General features: G+C 41.9%; 1 protein-coding gene across 4 annotated transcripts; it reads right to left on the bottom strand.

The window, feature by feature from the left end:
* Nucleotides 1-2289: 2289 nt before the first annotated feature.
* SKP1 (S-phase kinase associated protein 1) lies at nt 2290-11803 on the bottom strand. Of its 4 annotated transcripts, XM_080353425.1 has the most exons (7): nt 11716-11803; nt 8912-9008; nt 6550-6623; nt 5169-5312; nt 4374-4514; nt 3524-3585; nt 2290-2946 (listed from the first exon to the last, which is right to left on the bottom strand). In XM_080353425.1, exons 2-6 carry the CDS (start codon nt 9006-9008, stop codon nt 3550-3552), a joined length of 492 nt encoding a protein of 163 aa, XP_080209551.1. In that variant the 5' UTR covers nt 11716-11803; the 3' UTR covers nt 2290-2946; nt 3524-3549. The 4 variants fall into 4 exon arrangements, with proteins under 4 accessions (XP_080209551.1, XP_080209548.1, XP_080209549.1 ...); XM_080353422.1 differs by having other exon boundaries at nt 2290-3585; XM_080353423.1 differs by lacking the exon at nt 11716-11803 and adding an exon at nt 11163-11180 and having other exon boundaries at nt 2290-3585.
* Between the last annotated feature and the right edge of the window lie 505 nt (nt 11804-12308).

Raw genomic sequence — 12308 nt, 5'->3', positions numbered from 1 at the left:
AGCAGAGGAAATTTAGGGAAAAGTCCTGAACAGTGTTAAGCGTGTCCCCTGACTGAGGAGCACACAGCGCTGGCATACACCCGCCAGCCCTCACTCATTTCAGAATTCACCGGGATTTTCATCCATTTTTTCAAGGCTGCTTGGTCCCCTCCACAGTGGACACCTGCCTTGGTCAGGGCACACTGACCAGCAGAAGGCCTGTCTGTATCACAGCGTCCTCTCACCCTTTTTATTCCATCCAATCCCTGCAAAATCTCAGTGGAACCTGCTGCTTCCTCTGCGGGAGCCGCCCCTCGTACATCCACAACATGGACGCAATTCCACAGCCACAGAGCTGGAGCAATTACATCTATTTTCTGACATAATTCCAACCCTGCACGCTGCTCTATACGTACAGGTTTAGAGCCAGACCTCACCCCGTGCTTTCAGCTACTGCAGTATAAACTCTGAATATCCACTTGCAATACTCCAACATGGTCAGTTTATACTAGTGTAACTGAGAAAATTTTTTCCAAAACACACAAGATAGGAGACCTTTAAGCTGCCCATTCCCAAGACAAAACAGTGAGCATGACCAGCTTTTGTTACATGCCTAATAGCTGATAAGTGATACCAAAACAAAGTTACTTTTATCAAGACCAAAAAAAAAAAAAAATCTTTAGAAATGGTATATGAAGTGTTACTATTTTATGTTAATACTTTTTTTTTTTAATAGAAGGAAAACTTTGCCCTTAAGTTTTTATCACAATAAAAATTTTTGTTTAGTTCTTCTATAGCAATTTCAACTCTTCCTGAAATACATATTTGGATTCCTGAAATCAGTTTGAATGTAGAAGTCATGGAAGTGCCACTTCATTAAACCAAGTAAAACCACTGTATGTATGTAGCAGGGATAAATGTTTTGCAGCTGTACTTTCATTTGTCCAATGACTATCCATCATTTGTTGTAATTTTTTTTTATTTCATTGATTTTGTATTTTTTGGCTTTTATGTTCAAAATATGTTTATAGCTTTATAAATAAAGTAATTGCCAGACTGGCTATTCAAAATAGGCCACTGGAAGTTGTAATACTATCAAACTCTCAAATAACTATTTCTTAGAATTTAAGAAGATTCCTGCCTTCCCCACCCCCCCCATTTGTATGGACAAAGAGTTTTCAGAATAACTGCCAAGTCTTCAATGGGTAAGACTGAAATGGTAAACCAAGACTAAGAAAAAATACCTTCTTCTACAATATCTACCAGCACCTTGCCTTCCCTACCCCTGCACTTCACCACTTCAGGCAGGAGCAGCCAGCCCTGATCATATCATTACTTATAAAAAAATAAAAAAGGGGGGAGTGGGTTAAGGCAGCACCAGACAAGTTAAACAGCAATATTAAGTTTAACAGTGAGAAATGCAACTGTCCCTCTCCCTTGCAAGAATTTCAAAGTATGCAGCTGAGACAGTACTAGAGGGGAATTTCAGTTAGAAAAAGTAAGTTATATGGAATCCTGACTACCAGGACTATGAAGAATATTGAAATCTGCAAAGCTACATAATACTCTGAACACCCAGACCAGCCCTTGCTTCCACATGCTGCTCTGCTACAGCTCCACACGAGTATCAGTAGCAGGAGCCGACTGGCATGACCCTGGAGCTTCAGCAGAACACAAACAGAATTACATATAGGGTTCTGTATTAACAACACAGCACTCCAAGGATGAACTAGTGTATTCTGGAGCACACAGATGGATTAAATTTCTTGTAAGAACCCAGGAGAAACTGAGTATTAAACTCCAGGAAGAATTTCCCCTGGAGCACTTTTAAGCTGAGGTGTACTGTTTGCAATACAGGACACTGGAAAGGTTTCCTCATGTCCAAGTCCAGCACTGGAGTATTTTATGCCCACTGACACTACAATATCTATAATATGCCCATATAATACACACAGCAGCACAAGGGCAGGCCCATTAATAAACAGATGTGAGCAGCAGCTGCATTCAAAGCATGGGTCTGAATGCTGCCTTAGAGCAAGTTATGAATGCTTTCATTAATGGTCACATCAAAGATAAAATAAAAGCTGGTAACCCATCAAAAATATCCATCTGGACTGCTTGCTATTTAATTTCTGACTTCATTTGACAAGTTGTCCATTGTGTCTGACTAGTGGCTTGCGTTAGTCATTAACAAAGCCTTTACATCTGTTTTCATTTCAATTAAGCACTGCCTCAGTGCTATCATTTGTATACTCAGCAATAAGTGACAGTAAGATTGTCTAGTTCCAAATAACTAGAACCATTTGCAAATGAAAGTTTAAAAGCCCTTTATTAATTCAGAAGTGAAACACTGATATTTAAAGTGAGATAAGTATGTTTATTAAGGTTCATTCTACTCTAAGGTTTATACAGAGAATGGAATGCAATACAAGCTAAGAGCACACCTCAAAGATCTACCACACACCCATCTCCTACTCCCTATAAGGGAACTGTAAAAATCAAAATTAAAAAAAACAAAAATCAGAAAACCAGTTACTGTTTAACTAGTTGCAAGTGGCTTTGTCCAAAGAAGTTAAGCTTGATATTGCATTAGCTTCGTATGAAATAATTAAGTCTCTACAAGCTGAAGTATCACATACAGAGGCGGTAAGATTTCCCATGGACACACAAAACCATGTTTTAAAGAGCTACATCACAAAGGTTGTTTAAAATCGCCTAAAAACAAGCCACTAATGGCATGCACAGGTCAATAATATTAACTTTGGTAATGTCGTTCATTTTTGGTCAAACCTGGATCCACTTGTAACAGGAATATGTATAAAAAAACACACCCATCCTGTGCATAAAGCAACACACTTTGCTACCAGCTAGAGGCAGGTCTTCAAGACATGGCTGAAGTATTCAAATTTAAGCATCAGGGGCTTGCTTAGTTCTAGATCACATCTTTCACTAGTCTGTAAAACAAGACTAACAGGACAAGAAAATGGGCAAAAAGGTCTTTTTTTTTGTTTAATCTCTCTCTTTTTCTATGCAGGACAAGAACCATCTTGAAAGTTATATAGCTTTAAGTAACACTAATTTTCCCCACAATGTTTCTGTAAGAAATGCAGTAACTTTTTTTACTTTACCTAGTCCCCCAAGACACATTCTGCTTTGTTTTTCTTTCTGAAGCTATCAATACCCTGTAAATACAAGTGTTTCGTTCTTCTTGAGGAAGATGTCATAGGCGGTTTTATTTACAATGGAGTCAATGTTTAGCACTGTAACTGGACTTGAACAGCTTAAAAGTGTAATAAAATTACCTTAAGTGCTACTTTCCATAGAGAACCCACACTTAGTTCAGTTTTATTCATTGCAGAGTAAAGTAAAAAGACATCCAATTACACTAGTAAAAACTCAGAAGATTTAAATTTGTACTCAAAAAGAACACTACACATGCAAAGGGAACAATATCCTGCTAACACAACTTCATTTGCTGCTGCATTTGTCTAATATTAACAATTATGAACAGAGCAGTGCAACTAGTATTTGGAACAATCCTTACAGTGTTTGAGTGTCAGGCACAACACTTCACTTCTCTTCACACCACTGGTTCTCTTTGCGTACCTAAAAAACCAAAACATTTTAACTATTAATATGTTGCAGTGAACTTCTAAAAGTTAGCTGTAAATTCCCCTAAGCATTAAGGGTTACTTAACACAGAAAGGCATAAAGCTGGAAGTAGCTTGAATTTTTCATGCAGGGTTTGTAATTAGGAAGTGAGTCTCTCAAACTGACCTGTTTATCAATATAAACCAATAAATCTAGTTCTCATGCCTAGATTTGATCAAAACTGAATTATTTCCACTAAGTAAAGCAAACAGACTAGCTTAAGACTAAATTGTTTGTTTCATGACATGGCACTGAGGACAAACTAAAGTGTACGATTCACAGCCTTTGTATTTAAACAAGGCATCTTGCTCTGATCTTTCCCAACTCTGCCATTTTACAGCTGGTTTGTTGTTCAAGCTGGAAGATTAATTAGTTCATTTCTTAAAGATGAGAATCCAAACATCTTAACCTGCCAGCCACATGCAACAACGCATCTTCAGCATTCTTACTACAGCTCCAAACCAGCAAGCTAAGCCTGCCATAGACAATCCTACATGCTTTCTCAGACACACACTGAGATCAGAAGTCAATAAGCTTTGTCTTGACCTTTTCAGGCAACAGGGTACAAGGGCTATAGGCACTGAAAGGTCTTCCACCAGTAGCAATCTTCCAATTAGGAGTTCATGTATCAGTTTACGCTTACTGCTAGCAAGTCAGTTGTATCACGCATTGAATTGTGAAGCGCCACAGCAATTCAGCGTAACGAAAAGGCGCCAAATTATAATTAAACCCAGATCAAGTACCTGTGCTTCTTCCTCCTCAGTGAAGTCATTCTTAATATTGAATGTCTTGCGAATTTCTTCTGGAGTTTTCCCCTTGATCATGTTTGCCACTGTCTTGCACGTGACATCAAGCAAACCTTTGATGTCCAAGTAATTTGCAGCCTGTAGAAGAGTTTCCAAATTTAAAGCTTCCATATCAATATTCTGCCTGTGTTGATATACTACCAAAGCTTGCTTACACTGAAACTGCAGAATACTATAACTGCGAACAGATCTCCATTTTGAGAAACTTCTAGCTAGAATCTCAGAGTACCTAAAACTTGCTTGCCAAACAGAAGAGACTGTAATTTGTACCAAAGACACACCCCCCCGTTCCTTCTTCTACAAAGGTCTTTCAGAAGCCTGCAAACATTTGAAGCTGAAGTGCTGTTGACCAGCTAAGACACATAACATTGGCCCAAAGTACCACACAAGGTACAAAATTTAAGTCAAAACTAGATTTTGATTTGTATGCAGATCTCCAGAACTCCATTCCTAGGAATAAGCCCTCAACTAAGACTCAAGAGCCACAAGAAAAAAGACAGCTGAGGGCCTCATATTCAGAAAAGTGTATTAATGGATAAATGAGCAAGTTTAATGTGCAACATTAGATTAACAAGCATTCTAACATCCTCAATTTTGGCGAGTAGTTCTGGCAAACTACTGGCTCTCTCCACATACCCCCCAAGAAGTTATTGAAGAAGCATAAAGATTTGTCAAGTGCACCAACAGTGTGCACTTCACAGGTGTAGCCTTTACACTTTTGAACACACTTACCAAGATAAGTTCAAAGAGTGTTCCTTGGTCTACTTTCAGAAATTCTTGATCCCACACAGGGATGTCATCTGTCCTTTTTTCTTTGTTCTCATCATCCTCAGGAGGAGGTGGATCATCCTTGTGATGGGTGCACCACTGAATCACCTAATTATTGTTTTGATATTAAAGTTTTATCCAAATTATTCTCCCATTAGCCCCCAACTATAACTTAACATCATTTTATAAGAACTGCACCTTTTTCCCTAGATTAATACTAGAATCCTGTATAAACATGCTCCGTTACCCAATATTTTCATCTTAGAACAACTGATTCCCAATCCCGGAGTACAAACACCTTCAAGGACCCCATTTAAGACAGCTAGTTAATTATTTTATCTCTTAAAAGGCAGATGCTGGTGTTATATTCAACCCTGTGCTAACACACACAGGACTGTACAAAGGAAACCTAAACCTCATTTTTCAGCGTTTAATCTCTTTGCAGAAACACAATATTTATTAAGCGGAATACTACATAAGAGTGTAGAGTGGTAACAGCTGCCAGCAGGATGTCTGCCACAGTACAAAGTTCACCTGGTAAAAGTTCACATGTTCCTAAGTCTGTACATTTTATAAAACAAAACAAAAAACCAACCACCAAAACACAACAACAAACAAAAACCTCATCACTTCATCACCCAGACAATTAAAAGGAACAGGGATGTACTGCAAGTAAAATCCCGTTCCATTCTGCCAGTCCAAGAGACTTTCCAAGCTGTTTATGTGTATGTTCACTAGGAAATAATTCCTAACCCTGTATTTAGTCCTAAACAGTCCAGTGTTTATTTTGGCACAACACTTTCTACTCCAGAGCAAAAAGCATCTTAGAAGATAGCAGCATACTTGTTCCGCTTTTCTCACCTGAACCAACAATAACCATGAATTTAACACCAGTGAGTGTGCACGGTGTCTCTTAAGCACCGTGACGGCCAGAGGGACACAGCTACTGCAGGTCCTCTCTCCACTGCCTGTCCCTTCATCCAGTCTCCTAACATTTGGATCTCATGAACAGCCACTTCAGTTTACAAAATCCAGTTAAAATCAGTGCCTTAATACCACGAAATAGCAGCGTGCACAGATGCCCAGCACACTTTAGCACCTTACGAAGCCTGTCTGGCCTCTGGCTGCTGTTCCGGGGGGTCACCCCGTCAGTCTTCTGCCATTACCTGCCCACCAGCCTCATTCCACTTGTCAGACACCCTAGATGTCTGCGTTCATGCACCTCAGACTGGTTAAAATTGTAGCTAGCACATTAGAAGTATTTTTAATACAATAGTTCATAATAGCCAACATGAATTTCACATTTCATTACTGCTATACAACACTACCACATCCAGCAACTTACCTTTTTTAAGATGGCTGCATTCACATTTGGAAGAGGGACTGGGTCATCATCACCTTCATCATCCATTCCCAAATCTAAAAACAGAAAGATGACTAAGCAATCAGCAGGCAAAACCATTTACTCTTTTCTGAATTGGGCTGCTTCACCAGTTCTCCGCTATTTCAACAACACTGAGGCTGAATGGATTGGTAGCAAAGGATCTCAGACTGGAGAAGTCAGAAGCTTCTAGAAAGCTTTGATGAGGCTCTGTGTAGCCATGGCTGCATTACAGATAATAGGTTATACCAAGTTTAGGCTAAGGAGCTAATAAAGCTACCTCAAATGAGAGCAACAACAAACCAATGGTTAAACAGTCAGTTGCTTGTTAGAGCAGAACTTGCTAGCTCAGTGTTCTGGGAACAGGATATGCTGAAGAATCAGACAAATATTTACGTATTTTTATCACTTTCAACAGTTCAGTCCACAGGTTAAACCAAAGTCTTCCAACTGAGATCTCCTATTCAATTTATTATTTAATAAGAATTCTGATCTACTGTGGTAAGGACAGACAATTTTTTGTCCCCTATAGGAGCAGGAAATACCATAGCCATAGAGATGCTCATTAATTTGCCGCCTCTGAAGCACTTGTACTGATTCTTAACATCTGAAGGAGTTTGCACACTAAGCAGCACAAACCCTCCAATCCAAATAACATTTAAAAGCATAGTTTCCAATACTTTGTTTTAAAAGCTTGTCAGCATGTTCTAGAGAGATTTGGATAAAGTTTGTCACTTTGTCTCCTTCATCTGATTAAGGAATCAAAGTGAAAATTGGAAAAAAAAAATTTGGACTTGATATGCAGAACAAATACCATCTTAGCCATCTTTGATTAGAAAATGGGGTTTTTTAATTACACAAAAGCTAACAGTTGGATGACCCTAGCTGTCAAAGATTAACATCCTATAATTAGTTACATAATTGACTACCTACACAGACCTTCACTCATATGCACAGATGAGACAACTCTACATCCCTAAGGAACTTATTTTTTAAGAAGACTGTCACACCATCATCACTGATCAAATCTGTACACAAAAATAGCATGTACTTCTGGATTAGGCAAGTCAACTATTGTTACTGTTACTGGGATATTAATTAGCATTACTTTTTGTTTGAAATAACTTCATAAATCCAGAAACTAAAATACTGACATTAAAGGGTACTGCATATATCACCAATTACTGGAAACTTCAAATGCACTAGTATCTGCACAGTGGCAGATACTAGTGTAAGAAGTGACCAGTTCAAAATTAGTGGTATGGGGAAATAATTCAAGCAATATCTCACATTTAGTAAACTCTGCTCAACTTGTTCCCACCACCTCCAAGGCAGCAATTTCATCTGTTATCAAAAAATGATACTTGGTCATGGTGGTCCCATGATGCTCAACACAATCCGACCTTTCAGCTGCAGCATCCAACACAAAACGTTTATTAACTGATGCTTAACCAGCTGGACTGCAAATTTCACTGCAATTCATTGTGCTCCCTAACGTATCCCAACCGACTGCTGCATTTCCTGCTCATGTTGCCAGTCATGTTCAACAACATCTTATTAACAGAATTGAAGTGTTCAATGCTGGGAGTAATTCAATCTTACTTTTATTATTCTTATATATAAGGTGTCACACCCAAAGATTTATTACCAAGAACAGAATTTTAGCTACATCTACAGAAAGATGTTTTTCCCCAATTCATGAAGACACCCCAAAACTGGAAAAACAACCCAGTAAACAATGAGGATTTGCACTAGAGGGATTAGACACAGTTCGCTCTGTATCCTAGCCATCTGGCAGACTTCCCCTCCCCCACCATGAGTTCTTTTGTTTCAGTTTTATGTGGGCAGGAGATCAGAACTAGGTATTTATTCCAAATAATTTGACTGCATTCATAGTCTCACAATACAGGTTTCATTTTATCTCTGTCTTCATTGCATTTATTTATGATCTCCCACCCCATTTAAAGGATATTTACATTTTAAGACTGGTTTATATGATTAAATAAACTCAGTTTTTAATATTAGTAGATGTTCTGTTTGTTTAACTTTCACAAAACCAAAGCACGCTGTAGGTGAGACAGTGAGGTGCTTGTATTTCACTAGTCTCCCTATAAACGCTCTTAACAAGAAGACTTAACTTTAAGCTTTTTGCAAGAGCACATCCACCCAAAACATAGCTTCAGCTACAACAGCCATTGTTCCAGCTGTTCTGACCTAAGACAGCAAACTGCTCCATAGGCCTAGAAATCCAGTACCAGTTTGTCCCCTTTGGTCACAATTCCTGTTCAAAAAGCTTCCCTGAAGCTTCCTCAGGCCTCACTCTTACCTTCCAGCATGGTCTTTATAGTGACAGACTGTTTTGCAATTTCAACATCAACTTCAAAGATTTCGCCATCTGAGCTCTGGAGTTTAATTGAAGGCATCTACAAGAGAAGGACAGTTACTTCCACACAATCTTCAGCAAATGTTACAAGTTTAGCTGACTTAAATATGTATGCTACCCTTCCTATTTATACTGGTCCTTACTAACAGCAGACAGCCCAGTGCCACCTAAAGTATGCTCAGATTATTCACTGCTTCGATTGACAGGCCTAAATTCATTAATCCTCCTGCTTAAGAAACAAGGATCGACAGAAAGAAGTGTAACCTCAATGTAAGAGAACTTTTTTCTTCATTTGAAAGCAGAAAATACACAAAACGGATTAGTCTGTGCTCATATTTTTTTATAGTACAACACTAAAGCTATACTTCTCTTGAGCTTACTTTCAAGACTTCCAAACACTACTGTTTTCAAATCCAAACAACTGCTACTCACTTTGAATATTCAGTTTTCAAATTATAACCTCTTGAACAGAATCACAAAATTGAGGTTGGAAGGAACCCCTCTAGGCAAAATCTAGTCCAGCCTCCCTTCCTCCAAAGCCAAACAGACCAGGTTACTCAGGATCGAGGAGTTTCCTTAAGAAAAGTGTTTGGTTTTCTGAAGAGAATAAAAAGCAGTATATCACTGTGATGAAGGCTACTCTTACAGAGTAGGAAGGTGGATCAGCACTTTGTTGGCATTAGGAAAGACCAAGATGACTATGCATTTTAGCAGAGTTTTTCAAACCATAATAAGACATACAATAGAAGCAACAGACTTCATATATGTCAACAGCATGAAAATAAACCTTTCAAGAATCTATCTTTCCAGATATTTAACAACTCAAACCCAGAAGAAATGTACTTGATACAGCAGCTCATAGGTTACAGCTTCTGTCTGAAACTACACATTAAATCTGTTTGGGTATCACTGCACTTGTATCAACTGACTTGGAGGACGTGATAAACATAACCGTGTGGCCACATAACTTCTATAAGTCAGTTCTCAACAAACTAGTAGGATGTGCTACAAAAAGTTCCTTTACCACTCAAAATGTTTGTTAGCAGCAGACCACTGCAACAGTATCAATTTTTTCCTCAAGTCACCTGCTTAAAGATCTCAAAAGCCTGTATTTGTAAATACAGCCTGCAAGAGCACTGTAAAGAGCAGCTCTAGAAACAGAGAACCTCAAATTAATTTCATTTACTTTTCAAATGTTCTTCCCCCACCAAACCTAAGAGCCAGCTCCCTACAGTAGTACTTGAGGTACCAAAATTGAATTAGCTAGACCACTTTCAGCAAACTTACATTACCCCTTTCTGAATGTCTCCTGCAGCTCATCAGCATGACTGAGTCTGAAAGTACTGCACCAAACCCAGGCCAGTGGAGACCAGCCAAACCATGCTATTAAACAGCTCACACCAGCACGAAGCCCTCGTTGCTTTAATTTCCATTTGGCAGCACAAGCAGATAGTTAATGTTTACACAGTCATGTAACCCTATATGACAGTGCTACTTCTAATTAAGATGGGTGTTCTGGAGAGACACGATTAAGACTGCTCCAAAGATAACAAATATATACACACAAAAATAGAATTCTGAGTAAAGCATAGTTCTGAGTTTGTAGTTTCAATGATGCTCTGAAAAAAAAAATTATCTAGGCATACATTCCAGATTTAATGCATCTGTTCTTGCAGTGACTGAGAGCACTCTAGAACAAACCCAGCTTCATTCACCAGCCATCCCATGCTGGTGCCCAGGTTTACACAGTGCTGTCTTAACGAGTCCAGCCCCTGCAGGAATATTCGCATTAAGACCCTTGTAACACCCAAACCCACTTTCATCAAGACATTTAGGCTATTGTTAAGAGTTTTAATGAGGCAGAATGAAGCTAATCTATTGTCTTATCACTGATAAAAGATCAATATTTCATCCATTTTTTTTTCCTTTTTTTAAACCACAGAGTAGTGGCCTGGAAGAATTTAAATAAATAAATAAATAAATAAATAAGAAAAACAACATTTTCAGCAAACTGCCACACAGCTCTGGAAAGAGACAGGCCCAGGATAGCAAGACAACAATCGAGTGACTAAGCAGACCGGTCCTAACAGCTCTATTGAACAACAGCAAAACAGGTTGAGAGCTGTCTCAAAAGCTACACATGAATTAAAACAGTAATTTGCATGTATAAGATCGAAACGCAGAGCTCGGGCACCTCCAGGAGCGCTACCAGGCAACTCCACGTCTCCCAGCGCCGCTCCGGATGGATTCCCGCCCCTTCCCCTCCGTGTCACCGGCTGCAACGCTGCGTTTATTCCATCACCTCGCACCTGAGCCGCTCTGCTCGCAGTGCCGCTCCAGAGCCTCCCTCGCCAGGAGGAGCTGCCCGGGAGCCCTGGGGCGGCCCCACAGCCGCTTAGGGGAGGGTCGGGCCCCGCGGGGGCTGAGCGGGGGCAGCGCCTCAGCTTTATTTACCAGGCCCCACAGGCGGCACGTTCCCACACAGCCAACCCCCCACCTCCCCTAAGGGCACCGTGAGCGTCTCAGCCCCACACTGCCCAGGAAGGGCTCAGGCCTCGGCTCAGCGACCCTCCCCGGCCGCCACCTGGGAGCTCCGCCGTCACAGCCGCCCGCGCCAGGCGCGACCAGGCCAGGCCCACTGCCCCCACCGAGCGGGCCCCGCGGCCCGGCCCAGCCCCTGCCGCCGCCTCCAGCACCTATCCCCGCCCCGCCGGCACCGGGCAACCCCCTGAGTTCGCAGGCCTCACCGTGAGGCGGCTGCGTCCGGCTCCGCGCTGACGGGATCTGGCGGCGGCGGCGCTCGGGGCCCAACTGCGACGGCGGCTTTATACGGCGAGGGCGGGGCGCGGGGGAGCGGGAAGGACCCGCCTCTCCCTGCCTCTCAACCGTCGGACTGCCCGCCGCGAACGCCTGAGCGAAACACCCCGCTCTGCCACCCAAACGGCGCGGAGCGCGGCTGAAGATTAAAAAAAACGGGCCCCACTGCCCTGTGCAGCGTGGAAACGGGGGAAGCAGAGCCGAAACGAGCGGAGGGGGAAAGCGGTGGCCGTCGGGTCTTTCAGGCACTGGCGCGGTCGCCCTAGGAACCGCAGAATGGGCGGGGGCGCGTCGCGCGGGCCAACGGCTGGGGCGCCCCTGCCCTCCCCCGCGCGGCTGAGGGGCCGGGGCGGCCTCGGGCCCCGAGTGCGGGGACGGGAACGGGGATGCGGCCGGGTGCTGCCCGTGAGGGGGAGCGCGGCGTCCCAATGGAAACCACTCGTGGTGGTGTGGCCTGTGGTGCCGGGAGGCCGGCCCGGTGTTCTCCTGGAGAAGCAACCGGCCGTGCGCTTAAAAACGGTGA

The sequence above is a fragment of the Nesoenas mayeri genome (assembly GCF_963082525.1).
Source record: "Nesoenas mayeri genome assembly, chromosome: 14".
Classification (NCBI taxonomy): Eukaryota; Metazoa; Chordata; class Aves; order Columbiformes; family Columbidae; genus Nesoenas; species Nesoenas mayeri.
This window is presented reverse-complemented; position numbering and strand designations above follow the sequence as displayed.

What these genes read in the sequence shown, in the direction of transcription:
- SKP1 (XM_080353422.1), bottom strand. Translation starts at nt 9,008, where the DNA reads ATGCCTTCAATTAAACTCCAGAGCTCAGATGGCGAAATCTTTGAAGTT. An exon ending in TATAAAGACCATGCTGGAAG is followed by an intron (nt 6,624 to 8,911) that starts GTAAGAGTGAGG and finishes TTCTGTTTTTAG; the next exon opens with ATTTGGGAATGGATGATGAA. An exon ending in CTGAGGAGGAAGAAGCACAG is followed by an intron (nt 3,586 to 4,373) that starts GTACTTGATCTG and finishes TTGGTTTTTTAG; the next exon opens with GTACGCAAAGAGAACCAGTG.